The 14,377-nt window shown below is 38.5% G+C and overlaps 3 protein-coding genes and 1 long non-coding RNA gene across 7 annotated transcripts in view; 3 read left to right on the top strand and 1 right to left on the bottom strand.

Moving 5' to 3' along the window:
• The window catches only part of LOC143150764 (uncharacterized), a 229,313-nt gene extending 226,319 nt beyond the window's left edge, over positions 1–2,994 (bottom strand). For 2 of the 4 annotated variants that reach the window (XR_012993174.1, XR_012993176.1), the window contains exons 1-2: positions 2,868–2,994; positions 1,252–1,506 (exon numbers count right to left, since the gene is read on the bottom strand). This is a non-coding gene — a long non-coding RNA (uncharacterized LOC143150764). The remainder of the gene's footprint in view (positions 1–1,251; positions 1,507–2,867) is intronic. The other 2 variants (XR_012993175.1, XR_012993177.1) reach the window with 1 other exon arrangement.
• A 144-nt stretch (positions 2,995–3,138) lies between these two features.
• The window catches only part of LOC143150679 (uncharacterized), a 100,982-nt gene continuing 89,743 nt past the window's right edge, over positions 3,139–14,377 (top strand). The window contains exons 1-4 of the mRNA XM_076319125.1: positions 3,139–3,350; positions 4,273–4,446; positions 4,848–5,190; positions 5,303–5,483. Of these exons, the coding sequence (XP_076175240.1) occupies positions 3,219–3,350; positions 4,273–4,446; positions 4,848–5,190; positions 5,303–5,483 (830 nt within the window). The 5' untranslated portion in view covers positions 3,139–3,218. The remainder of the gene's footprint in view (positions 3,351–4,272; positions 4,447–4,847; positions 5,191–5,302; positions 5,484–14,377) is intronic.
• LOC143150521 (uncharacterized) lies at positions 6,153–10,004 on the top strand. The gene has a single exon (XM_076318857.1). It carries the CDS (start codon positions 8,934–8,936, stop codon positions 10,002–10,004), a length of 1,071 nt encoding a protein of 356 aa, XP_076174972.1. The 5' UTR covers positions 6,153–8,933.
• LOC143150519 (uncharacterized) lies at positions 12,466–13,698 on the top strand. The gene has a single exon (XM_076318856.1). The coding sequence runs from the start codon at positions 12,488–12,490 to the stop codon at positions 13,613–13,615; it is 1,128 nt and encodes a 375-aa protein (XP_076174971.1). The 5' UTR covers positions 12,466–12,487; the 3' UTR covers positions 13,616–13,698.

Genomic DNA, 14,377 nt, shown 5'->3' with positions numbered 1-14,377 from the left:
TATTCCACGAACATTGATCCCGACTTTGCAATGTGCAATCTTTTTAACGCAATTTACCGCGATTTTGTTCGCCGAAAGTAGAACGATACCGCGAAATACAGGTGAAACGGTCGAGAAAATAATTTTGAACTCTTCGTTCGTTTTCATTTCAAACGAAAACATCGATTCGTACGTATACGCGTTACCGGGTATTTACATAATGTAAAATCGTGGAATACGAATCAATGTACGCGGATGGTAATTTTTGCCTCGTGCACTGTACAGTTATCAATCATACGTCGCGTTCGTACTCGGAACGCTACAATCGATTTTACACTCGCTAATTAACACTTGAACGAAGATCGTTTGATCGAGTTTCAATGCTACCTGCGATGTGGTTGACCTCATCGCTGCTCGTCGCTCAACAAAGTGGGTGAAAAATTTCCGTTATCGCGACGAGTGGCGTTTAGTCTCCCAAGTCGATTCTTTCTTCGACCTGACTATGGATTTGTGAGACCAGTCGCCCAGAAGGACGCTGACGTAGCGATTTTTTATTTTAGATTCTGCCTGCAGGTTCGCACGAAGGGACGAAAAATAGAGCAGATGATTGGTGATAGCCTCACCGTGACCTTGAGTAGCTAATTGATTCTTTCTCGATAGTGATTTTGGTCGCGCAATCATAGACGAGGGAACTACGAAACTCTAATCGAGGCCTGAAGGGTTTGGGTCCCTTCCTGCTTCTCGCATAGCAATTGGCGTGTTGTAAGCACACGTGAACACCAGATGTCGGACGGACTTCGACTTGAGGATTAAGAACGGCTTTCCCAAATTATAGACATGTGCAATATTTCCGCGCGAGGCAACATTCCCACAAGATAATGCACGGCGAAAAATACAAACGAAACGGTTTCTCGATGCGCAGTGAATTTTCAAAGTGGACCTTCTCGAACCTTTCGGACCTTTTTCAGTTCTCTCTGTGTGTGTTGTACACATGGGAACGCAGCCTTGCGTTATGTATGCATTTTGGAGCAAGCTGGCTCAAAATTTCTCAAAAACTTAAAAAACTACTCAAAACTTCTCCATTGGAGAAGTTGGAATTCTAAGGATCATTTTTTAAAAACAGAACTCTAAACTTTTAAACTATAGAGATTTAATTAATGTTCTTAGATTTAATTAAGCTCCTTTGCAAATACTATAATTTCTCTCCTGTTTATAATTAGCTTCTATACCATATTTTCGTGTATATTATACTTATATTTCGGATACACGTACCTTCTTCTTCGAATTTCGTAGAATTTCTATCGACTTTACGATGAAATCATTTTTGTTCTAAATAAACGTTGCTTTGTTCGGTAATGGTACTTTTTAATTGCTACATAGTATGCTCCAGAAACTTCGTGGTAGCTAACCGAAACATTGCCATAAATTTCTTTCTTTCTCCCGTATGGTTTCCAAGTGATTTCTCAATTTTTTAAGTGTACATTTCGTAAATTATTCGACCGATAAGGAGATATTTTCTGTAGGGCGCTGTAAGTTAACGACAAGATGTAAGATAAAAGAATACAAATAAATATCATAAATGAAATTGTTCGATTGATTAAAAGAAATTATGGAGTAACAATTTTCGTATACTTCGTGAATGTGTTTTCTTTATTACACCCAGATGATCTTTACAGAAAAGCTGAAAAGGATAATAACGTTAATCATTCAAAGAGGTAAAATAAACTGGAGATAAGGTTCGATGCTAAACATTCGCTCGATATTACGTAAGTTCTGCCAATTTAAACTTCTTTCAAACATTTTGTGAATATGTTTTATCTGGGGGAAGTGTTGAAAACGAAAAGTTCGAATAGAAATTTAACGTGCAATTTAAATTCGACGTTACATTGAGCGAAGTTCATGGGACAATGGAAAAGACAGGGCAGGGCATTGATATGTTTGACGACGCGAGGGTAAGTTACTCAGTCTCAACGAGAAACGTGGCAGCACTGTAGCTCTGTTATTCTTTTTTTTTTTTATATTTTTTCACTGGCTGCCAGAGTCGTTAAAATTTTGTCTACCATAGACAAGAGTACTATAATTCAATCGTCTGCAAAAATATTTGGGATTGAATAAATTTTTCTTTCAACGAGCTAGATTTTGTACCATTTCTCTAATTGCGAATATCAAAGAAAAATGTATAACGAATTTTGCGTTAAAAGTATTATTCGATATTATTCAAAGTTTATGCAATATCATGTGAAATCGTGTAATTATTATAGGATTTACAATCGTTTCACGAGATATTACTATTCGCGTGAAACGATAGTAAGGTTATTAAGTTATCAGTTGATAATAATAAGAAGTAAATTATACGCGATTAATATATTAAAACATATACCATCGATGGTTAAAAAATAGTTTCACCTATCGATAAAAAAAAAAGAAAGTTTTCCACTAGTCGTTAATAAATCACACAATCGTTATGGAATATTTAAATATTTAGAAAAATAAAGCTGAAAAAATAATCGGTAGGGATTCGATCAATTTTTTTCAGAGCCCCGATTCATCCCTGTTGCTCGTGCAACAAATACATACATACATACGTTCCGTTAGTTCGATCATGCGTGACTGTATCCGTACGCAGAAGTGGGAGTAATTGTTCATGAAAATTTGATAGGTTTGCATTAACTCGATCGACCTCTTAAACACCTGACCGATCAATCAGTTCTACCAAAGGGAAATCTAACGCGCTTTGCCCCCTCGATTGTTGTACGTACTCTTACTATGATTAGAAAGGAACCCAGTCAACAGCGACTGTAGCCATCTTGTACAATTTTCGACATAATACAAATACGGTATAAGTCATATCGAATTGTGAAATCAATTAAAAAATGTAATTAGTATACCGTGAAAGTTTAAGTTCCTTCTGTTTGGTTATGATTTCGTAGACGGTGCAATAAATCCATATTAAATAATGATGTTCTTAGAAGAAAGAGGCCTTCTCAATATTCGAAACTGTCGTGTGTAAAAGCGGTTGGCTTCGAACGCGACGTGATCGATACGCAACCATCCTACCGAGGACTTACGAAGTTACACGAAGTGAGCCGAAAGTAACCGAATACCGACGGAGCCGGCCGAAGCGTAGTGAGCAAACGACGCGTACAGAAGAACGCGGGGTCTTCTCCGGCTTGGGTTGAAACAGCACTCGCGTCTACGGGCGCGGCTTTGCATCTCGAGCTGGCGTTTTATACAGTAAAATGTCCTCCCTCGATTATCTGGACCTGTGTCGGCTGTGTCTCGTGAAGGACCGTGTTTCGGTACCGATTTTTGAGGGTGAGGGAGACGTACGGCAGATTTTTCTCAAGATCGCCGCCTGTCTACCGGTGAAGGTAAGCCAACTACGCCATCGCATCGACAATGGCGATCCGCCATTTTGTGCATTTTCATAGCTACGCCGCGTTTCCTCAGCCGTCCACGACTTTTCAACCTCCCAGTAGATATGCGTTTAGTTCCGATTCTTTCAGAGATCGCCCTGTAGGCTGAAGATACGCATGGAGCAATTACAAGTAGCTTCGAAGTAGCGACATCGTGATAGCTGTACATTGGCATTGCACTGTTTTTCTCCTTTTCCCTCTTTTTTTTTTTTTAGGCCGTATCTAACTCGTCCACGACGCCAGGAATTATTCAATAAAATTTTGCCGCGCTTTTTTTTTCTTATCGTAACACGTTGTCGATATTCCTAAATTTTTCTCTTTGCGATCCTATCGGTAGGCTCGAATTTTGTTATTTAAGGATAATACGCAGTATTTTCTTTCAACGGCTACTCTAATTGAATAATCGTCCTCCTTTTCGACATCTTGTCTTCGATATCATTGTTTCTGTTAAAACGAATATAATTGGATTTTCGTATTTTTCCATGCTAGTTTATTAATAACGAGTATTGTAAAGTAATATTTAAAACAAATTATTAATTAAATATATAATTAGTTAACTACATTAATCTACAGAATGTGATGTATTACTGAAGTTTTATTTATATATTTTAAGAATTTTAATGAATAATCAAATACTATTAGTGTACTTTGTTTTTAAACAAAGTATATTTCCCATTTCTTGTACACATTTGAAATAGTTTCAATAAATAATGCTTCCTGGTGCTAAATAATTCTATTGGGTTGTTTAAATTTCACTTTTTCATTATTTATGACTTTGTAAAGTATTTGCAAGTAGAAGTGAATGTATTTCATAAAAGTATTGTATTTATAACAAACAATGCATTTACTTAGATGGTATTTTCTATTATGATTACAGGTTGCCAGGGAAGACAAATTACCCAAAAAAATATGCGATGATTGTGTGTATAAAGTAGAATTATTTTATCAATTTTGGAATACAACAGCGAACGCGGAGAAACAATTATTACAATGGCTAGGAGAAGTTGGAATGGAAGGCAAACAGGGTTATGTTACCAATGTTCTCAATCCGGTAATTTTTTTTCCATTCTAAATCATATATTTTCTTTACTGTCGGTATATTAAAGCAAGTGTTTCACACAATACATGAAAAAAATGAAGGTGTCGATACTCTTTTATTTAATAGATGTTCAGTTCAGTGTTTATCTTGGTTACCATCATATCTATTGATAAAAATATTTTAAATATTCTATTTTGTAAGTTTCTTAATTGTTTACTTGACTATTCTTTATTACTTCTTTGAATGTATCGTGGTTGTATTTAAAACATTTATTAACAATTTTGGTGCTTACTGTATAGTAACGTGTTGATAGGTTAACATTACATTTGTTATCGTACACGTCATTTTTTTGTATATAGTCGTTTAAAATTCTTTGTACTAATAAATTTATTTATTCTGTATGTTGATCACAGAATGTAATGAAACAAGAACAGAGTACAGAGAACAGGTTAGATGGCAGTGTGATGCAGCAAGTGGGCGAGCATCAAAATAATATGGGTATGGGTATGATGGACAACATGGGCCTGGGTATTCCTATGATAATATCCAATACTAATCAACAACAACAAATAACCTCAGTTCCTATGGACACAAGTGGCAATTCTGCACAAACTGTTCAGGCAGTGCCTGGTCCAAGTTCACAAACAACACATAACCAAATATCACAAAATCAAACAAGCTCTACGCAACAAGAAGATGAGGAGGAAAGTAGCGAAGATGAAGAAAACTCGGACGATGAATGCGATGGAGATGAAGGTATGTTGGGAGCTTATAAATTTTTTTTATATTAGACTATTTTATTTTTTGGTACACATACCTCAAGTGTATGTTTATTTATTAAAATTTGTGTATAAATTCTATGTTGTAGGCCTACCTGTAAAGGAAGAAAGCGAAGAAGATCCCAATAGTAGAACCATAGAGCCTACAACCTTTGTAAACGTTTCCTTGGCGTGTGATGAAGCGGGTCCTTCAGGATTGCAGCAACAGAAAATTGCAGACATGCCTGAGATTCCAATGCCACAAACAGCAGATGGGGATCCCAAATCTGGGTGAGTTTTTTTATCCATGTTTTACTTTTTCAGGGCCAAAGGTGCGATTTTGTTGTGGAGAACACAAACATTTACACAGATATTCTTGTTAATGTTGTTTTTCTGACAAATTTAACATTTTATTATTTCAAGTAAATTACGATCTATTATTTATTTCTTCCAATTTAACAACATTTATCGAAAACAAAATAGGAGATACGCATTTGTAACGTTTTACTTACTTTCGTTTGTAATTTTTGTTACGATTCTAAATTTGATATTATTCTAACATGAAAAATTTAAACCATACGCAGACTATTTTTTCTCCTGTGCACATATCTTAAGAAATAACAGATATTTCCTAGAAGAGCGGAAACAATTGATTATAAATAGATGTTGGACAATTCTAACTTCAATTTTGACTAAACGTACTGGGATATTAGCCACCTGATTCGAGCAAATAAGATGTAATAGAATTATAAGGTAAGTTAACACACACCCCACAACCATCTTTGGCTCTCTGTATTTTGCAATTTGATACCCAACTTTATAATATTCAAAAGACTATTAGAATATTATACTATAATATTCTTCGCGAACTTCATTCATCTAGAATTACTTATCATTTAGAGTATAATTTCCACATGGTAAAATCATTAAAAATCATCAGAGAAATATGCTCACTATATAAAACAGATTGCAAAATACTTCAATATACTTTTACATGTGATAGCATGTACACAGAGTTCATTTCAATACGGTTGCTTTCATTGTAAGGATTAAATTTCATATTATATGGTACTGTATTTTATACGCTCAATTTATTCGCTATTCCTATTTAAATGAACTCTGTTCTAGTTATTACTCATACGTGTACGATAAATGAACAGAGGGATTCCACAAATTAATTGCGTGTCTGATTAATTAACATGTTCACGTCGCACCTTTTCATTTGTGTGTAATTCAATATATTGTTGCCCAGTACTCAAATTCTAGCAGTAAGTATACGATCCCTCTGTTCAGCTGAAAACCAAATGTTTACATGTTGTCAGTATCAATATCCCACGCTTACGTGAAGGCACAAAATGCCGCACTCGGCCGACAATAGGCTGACAAAAAATCACAAACTAATATTTCGTAAACTAACGTCACGATAGATGCTTGGTGCATCAACGTGTCGCCAAGCCATACAGTTCGTAAAGAATACCGTTTCTTGTCGTCTTCGTGCTTTCCAATGCCTACGCTTTACATTATCGTCAGGACCACATAGTTACATTAGTATACCGGTTAGTTTGTAAGTGCTGTCGTTCTGTTAACTGCGAACAAAACCCGCTGATAAACTCTGGTATTCGTACCATATTTTCGGTTTCAATCAATATCGTTTGCGGCTGGCATCCTTGTTATTAGATACCAGCCCAAAATGGCAATAGTGTTTTATGGCAAAAAAAAAAAAAAAGAAAAAAGAATGGATTTAGCCGATCCTGATATCAAAGACGATACGAAAAACGATTAGAATAAATAACTGTCGAAACGTGAAGACTCGAAGAATAATCATCGTACGAAAAACGAAGCATGAAGAGGACTTCAGACTTTTATGTACATTTTAAGGCGAGTATCACACTTTTGTATATTTACACGCTTGTTTATTATCCGATAATTTCTAAGTATTATTTGTATATTGAACTGAACTTATTTTTCATTGATATCTCGTGAATCGCGTTTATATTATATCTCGTACAAAATGCGATCATATGGATACCGCGATTTTTGTTGTTTCGTATTGGAATTTTTCAGCGCGCTTCGGCACATTTTTTGCCGGTATACGCTGCGCTTAAACAAATTTATACAAACTTTCATCGCGCGCTACGGTGCTGCGTGTATTGTTTTATTTACGCATCGGTGATCATCGAACCGATTTGCGTCGTTGTCTTGTGATTTTAACTTGAAAAAAAAAAGAGAAAAAAAAAACGCGATTTTTGCGTATTTTCAAATATACGCGTGCAACCAGGCTGCGTTTACGCGCCGGTAAATAAAGCGAAGTTTTACACCGCGCGTTTTACAATTTTTTATTCCTTGCGCAGAGTACTTTGCACCAGTGAACCGAAAACACTGGTGCACGATATTTTACTTGTTTTGCGCGAGGAACATTTAAATCGAGATTTTTCCACTGATTACCGTGTGGTTAGAAACATTTCCTGTTTCTGTTCGGGACATCAAATACAGAAACCAGCGAAATGTTTCGTTTTTCACCACACGGTTATCACGTATCCGTTGACAATTCGCGCGCACTATTCGATCTTTTTTAATATTTCTTTTCTATTGCAATTTTTCATTGCAATATTTACGTTTTACATGGGTATACGTTTCCACCCTTGAATATTTACCTCTGTTCGAATCTCGAGAAGAAAACTCTTGGCCAAGAGTTCGTGCCGTAAGAAGACGAGGAAGACGATTCACGGATATTGGATTTCCTATCAAAGGTGAGAATCTAATTTCAATACAACATATTAAATTAATTATGTTTTTTAAACGTGTTCTACTTAGCGATGATGATGATTTTTTAACAAGGATTTGCTTTCTTCTAACTTTTTTGCCAAGTTTTGTAGCTTAACTTTTTTCTTCTTTCTGCTGGTTTGCTGTAGAAATCTTTCATTTTTCTCTTCGGTTTGTGCCAATTGTATTTTTTATGAGTCTAGAGATGGTAGCAAGGCAACGAATAATTTAAGATTGCAAACAGAACCACTTGCGAGTGTTTCAATTTTTTTTTCTTCTTCTTCTTCTTCTTCTTCTTCTTCTTTTTAATAATTACATTCATTACCAACTACATTTAGTACAAATAAAATCGCAAAAGTACTATCAAACGTAAAATTATCGTTTCACAGTTTATTTATATTTAGAATTATATTACGTACAAATTATATGAATGACAAGACACTGTATCATAGATACCTAAAGGTAAACTAAAGTAAACGAAATGATGTATTCGTTACGATCTTTCGGAGCGGATGTGTCCCACGCGGTAACACGTGGAGGAAGCTCTGGTAAAGATTCTTGACAGTAACGATGACGACAAAACTCTCTAAGCTCGATCTGCACGTAACGCTCTGGTCGCACTGTACTTGCTGTGTGTCCCGAGGGAAGCCCACAATTGCCCAAAAGCACTTCGCACGGTCACTTTGCAGAAATTACACAGCGTAAAAAACAAAAAAAAAAAAAAAAAACACAAAAAAAAGAAAAAAAAAGAGAAACGACAAAAAAAAAAGAAAAGAAAAAGAGACAACAACAATAAACTCTTTTCTCCGCTTTCCTATCTTTCTCACCCACCGCCTTTTGCAACAGAGAACGCAAGATATCACGAGAACGAATCAAAGGCAATGCTATGTGTGTACCGTTCGGTTGTTCTCCGATGCATTGTCCTTGGGTTTTGTCGATTTCAGGGAAGGAAGCGAGACCTTCGGCGGATTGTCGGGGATGCTGCGCCAAATCCTCTCACCATCGCCCGAGACAGGGGATATCGGTTTACCGGTCAGTTGTACCTTGCTTCAGAACAGCTCTATATTCTCCAATCAGTCGTCGATGATGCCCGCAACGTACCAAACCGTTCCGTCCCATTTACAATCCATGTGTCCCGATCAGAACCTCATGGATCACGTGCAAATCGTCGTCGAGTCCCATCCGTGTTCCACCTGCGGCCTCGAGTTCCGAAGCGCCCTGAAACTGAATTACCATATAAGAACGAGCCATACCGCTCTACCGGAATTCGATCACAATATAGAGAACCCGGTAAGATACTCGTGCACCATTTGCTCGCGGAGTTTCTTCGCGCTGAGTCACCTACGGATGCACGAGGTGACGCACACGGCACCTGCGACCTCGTGCGCCCCGGTGCAAACGATATCGACGTCGTCGTCGTCGCCGTCGCCGGTGGCGGCGAACGTCGAGAAAACGTTCGCCTGCGATCGTTGCCAGGCGAGCTTTCGTTACCGTACGTTACTCGAGCGGCACAGAAGAATGCACGAGGTCGGCCAGGAGAAACCGTACTCCTGTCCTAGGTGCCTGATGCGATTCGAGACGCGAAATTTGTACAATCATCACGCGAAAACACACAAACCAGTTCTACCGGGTAACGATAGAATCGTCGAGAACGTCGTGTCGGCCGTTGATTCGGTCACTAGCAGTATTAGCGGTAACGTGGCGTCGTCCAACAAATCGATAGTCTCGTACCCGTGCGATTCGTGCTCGAAACAGTTCGCGAGCATCGAGTCACTTACCACCCATAAGGCTGTGCACAGATCCAGACCGCTCGTTTGCGACGTCTGCGGCAAAGGTTTCACCCATCGTAAATATTACGTGGTGCATCAGCGCATCCATACCGGGGAGAGACCGTATCTATGCGCCATGTGCGGTAAATCGTTCACACAGGCATCCACGCTTACCGTTCATCGCCGATATCACACGGGGGAACGTCCTTACACCTGCACACTGTGCGGTAAAGGGTTCGTTACTAGAACGATTATGCTTAATCACATGAAAAAACACTGAGGAGGAGATGGAGATGGAGGAGGAGGAGGAAGAGGCGGCGGCTGGTGTTGCGGTAGGTCTTAACGAGGAAATGGCTTTGTTAATCGGGTTGCACACTACTCGAGTGTGCGGGACGTCACACATTGATTCTCATGCTTTGTTACGGGAGGTTGATGATTTCTCTGAGTTGAAGTTTATTGTTGATCGAAAGTCTAATCTGTTATAGCGATAGGACGGAGATAATAAGTTCGGTACCTCGTTTATTCGTTTCTAGTCGGTAGTGGGGAATAGTTCGTTGGAATAAATTAGATAGAAAATTTTCTAATGTTTCCTTTACACGAATAACGTATCTCGTTTTTAACGGTTTTTTTTTTAGTTCGTAAGTGGATCTCATTCGACGAATAGTGTTTCTGGATGGTCGATTACAAGGTGCCTCGAAATTGCTTAATAAAAATTAAGTGGCCTTATGTAAATTATACCGCGCGACACAGGACTTTAGTGGAATTTATTTTGTTGATACTTTTAGAAATTCTAACGACGGTAATCGTTTAACTGTGTATTTACGTTGAAAAGAATTTGTTGATTAATAATAGGAATACGTAACAAAATTGCTAGCTTACTAATGTTACAAATAACATGCATGTGGTCACTGTGATACTGTTCGTACATGAATATTTTAGGTATTTAAAGCGATAGGATATCTTCGATTGTTTGAATTTGTAGTAATTCGAAGTTTTTTTTTTTTTTTTCTTTTCAAGACTACTTTCGAACGCGAAATTTCATACAATGGAAAATTAGTACCTGTGTAACGAATTAAGTTTTAAATTTAACGTGCCTAAGAGATCGAATTTTTGAGAACTTTTAATCGATTGAAAAAGAAGAAAAAAAAACGTTTACAAACATTTTAAACAAAGGAGCTACTAATAATACTAAAGTGTTAGAATTTAATTGATGTTTACAAAACTATTAATAGAGTCGTAGGGAAGCATTATAAGTATACAATTAATATTGTGTACAAGTATACGATTATTTTAACCAATTTTGGTTGAGCTCGTAGAAAGAAATAATACAGCCTAGCATTTTTAGCCATAACAATGAATTCATGTGCCTCTAACTAATGTAAGTACAGGGTTGGTTACTGCATATTATATGAATATCATCAGACGTAAGTATGAAGACGCTTAAATATTTCTATGTATCCTGTAAAAGTAAGATGGTGTTGATATTATTAATAGTATAGTTGTAATTGATCGTTGCTAAACAAATTTCTGAGAATTTTGTCACTCCTGAATGTAATTTTTCGTCTAATTAAAGTTTTCAATGTTATTAGAAAAATGCATATTTGTGTTTCGTCTTAGCAATCTTTTATTATCTACTATAAATTATGGGTTTCATTGTTGAGCTTTGAAAGTTAATCAATCAGAAACATGATATTTTGTGTCAATAATTAATAATCATTTGTAAAGTCAGTTCCAATGAATTTATCGATTTTTTAATATAAAAATCTAGACTCTTGCGCGAGAAAAGTCGGTTCTGGTAAAGTAGAGCTCGTAACATATTTATCGATTTTGGAAGTAAAGATCTAAATTGTACAAGATGTGTTACAGTATTGACGAATCATAGTTTCTTTTTTTGTTCTCTTGACACAGTTACGTAGCTTTTAACGTTAAATATGTAATCCATAAGGTATGTTCCTTACTTACAACCTAGTATATTCGAATTTATAAATACTGGCAATTGGTAGAGAACAAATTTGACATTGGACGTAGTTTGTAATAACCTTGCGTGGATAATGCCAAGATGGCGGACGGTCACGTGGTTGGATCGTCGGTAAAGCAGTACAACATGTTGGTAAGTGTACAATAGAGAATTCATATTGATGCAAGAAATAATCGTCTGCCATTCCACGATTACGGACTACTATATAGTTTGTTAAATATTTAACGATATCCTTTTTGTAATAAAAATAACACGATACGATTTACGATAGAGTAATTTATTTGAAAATCGAGTAATTACGAAGGGTGACCAGGCGTTTTCGGGTTCGGTGAATTGAATCGATAGTGAAAGAAGGAGGCATACCGTTTCCCAAGCAATGTCGTTTAACGATATGCACTCGTATTAAGTAACGTATTCGTTCGATGTAAATAGTACCTGTATCGCGTGATTTCCTGATTCTAAAGCAACCGGGTTAAATGTCTACGACCGTTAGAATAATCTGGAACGATAAAAGAAACCCAAAGGGAGTGTAAGAACGCATTAAAGAAAAATACTGGAAAGCACCGAGGCACTTCGTTACATGCTTCTCTTAGAGACGTTCGCGGGTATTTGAACGATTACCCTGTAAAGTTTTGGCAAAGATAAACTGGTTCCCCGAAGGAGAGGGGGAATAAAAAAAAAAAAAAAAAAAAAAAAAAAGTTGTAACAATGAAACATGAAATATACGTTGATTGACCCCCGTTTGTGTCTCTCTTCTTTCCAGATATTTTGTGTCAAAGCTTGAGATGCTGCCCCAGGATCAGCAGCAATGCGGGCCCAACGAGATATTCGATCGAGAAGATACAGAGCAGCTGCTCATCGCAGATCGTTCCCACATACCGAAGGTGGAGAGCACGGAGATAATCATCTCCGAGGGTATCGTGCAGTGCAATCTCTGCGGTGACGGTTTCGTGTCCGAACAGGCACTCGGTTTGCACTTAGAGATGCACGAGCAGAGCAACGCTCAATTGGACGAGGATCAGCTCGTTTGCGAACACTGCGGTTGCAGTTTCGCGACCACCTCCGCGTTGAAGGAGCATCAGCTCGAGCACGAGTCGGACGAGAGCCACACATGCGAGACGTGCGGCTACGTGACCACGCGCCGTGAGATCCTGATCAGCCATCAGAAACGGCACAACATCGAGTACAAATACGAGTGCGAGATCTGCGGGGTCAGTTTCGTGTCGCGGAACAGTTACCAGGAACATCGCTCGATGCACCACGAAAACGAGAAACCGTTTCAATGCGAGATCTGCAACGCCACGTTCCGTTACCGTCAGGGTCTGAGGTTGCACGGCAAGCTCCATCAGCCGGACTACGTGCCGCCGCAACGGAAACATCACTGCGTGCTCTGCAACAAACGTTTCTCCAGGAAGCAGGTGTTGCTCGTGCACATGAAGACACACGGGAACGTGGGCCCGCAGAACGAGTACGTGTGCCCCGTATGCGGCAAAGCGGTCTCCAGCAAGACCTACCTCACGGTCCATCTCCGCAAACACACCGGCGAAAAGCCACACGTTTGCGATCTGTGCGGCAAGGGGTTCATCTCGCAGAATTATCTCAGTGTTCATCGGCGCACCCACACCGGTGAACGACCCCACAAGTGCACCCACTGCGAGAAACGGTTCACCCAACGTACCACGCTGGTGGTGCATCTTAGGGGTCACACGGGCGATCGACCCTATCCGTGCACGTTCTGTCACAAATCGTTCGCCTCGAAAACGATGCTCAACTCGCATCTGAAGACGCACGCGAAGCAAAGCGCGCGGCAACAACAGGAACAACAACAACAACAGCAACAGTTGCAGCAGGAACAAGATGTCCAGCACGAGGAACAATCGCTCGACACGATAACTATACTGTTACCTAGCTAGGATACGTGTCTCGCGCGTGATACGAGATAGGTATTAATTCTGAAACGATCACGGATTCACGGAAGACTTTCTCACGATCAATGCATTTAAAATCACGGGGAGGAAGGGGGCGGGGGTCACTAAAGAATTCGGATACGAACTGTCCGCACTGTTCGTTACTGGGCGGGGGTTGTGCGGGGGCGGGCGGTGGGTACCGATGTTTTTCTACGTACGACTGTGTCTCGAATGCTCGTTTATTTTTATACAATAGCGTACAGGATCGATGCGATTTATTTTACGATTCCATCGAGGTATTTCAAGGCAGTATTTCGTATTGTTTTTTTTTTTCTTTTTTTTTTTTTTTGTAATTATGTCCATTTAAGGTTCCGATACGTTCGAATTCTGCGAATGAAAATTTTTTTTTTTAAGTCACAGTTACTACGAATTGTAGCGATACTTGTATTTAATGTCCGACGAGTTAACGCGATAGAATATATAGCGTGTTACGTTGCGAGTTCCTTGCTATCGTATTAGTATGTTAAGATCCAGGTTAAAATCTTGGCTGAAAGCTGTTTTAACGAAGTTGATGTTTCTTTTTTTTTTTTTTTTTCTACATTTATATTTAGTTAGTTTACGCCGTACTGTTACATAGAAATGAAACGCGAAGATTACGTGCACTTTTATGATTAACGTTTTAGCATCGTTCATAAGATTAATCGTACGTTGATCTTTTTCCCTAATCTACTTCTCGTTCGTTTCGAAGCTTAACAATGCGAACGGTAT

This window comes from Ptiloglossa arizonensis, chromosome 8 (assembly GCF_051014685.1).
Source record: "Ptiloglossa arizonensis isolate GNS036 chromosome 8, iyPtiAriz1_principal, whole genome shotgun sequence".
In the NCBI taxonomy this organism is placed as follows: domain Eukaryota; kingdom Metazoa; phylum Arthropoda; class Insecta; order Hymenoptera; family Colletidae; genus Ptiloglossa; species Ptiloglossa arizonensis.
Note: the sequence above shows the minus strand (reverse complement) of the source record. Positions and strands in the feature narration are given on the sequence as shown.

What these genes read in the sequence shown, in the direction of transcription:
- LOC143150521 (XM_076318857.1), top strand. Translation starts at nt 8,934, where the DNA reads ATGCTGCGCCAAATCCTCTCACCATCGCCCGAGACAGGGGATATCGGT.
- LOC143150519 (XM_076318856.1), top strand. Translation starts at nt 12,488, where the DNA reads ATGCTGCCCCAGGATCAGCAGCAATGCGGGCCCAACGAGATATTCGAT.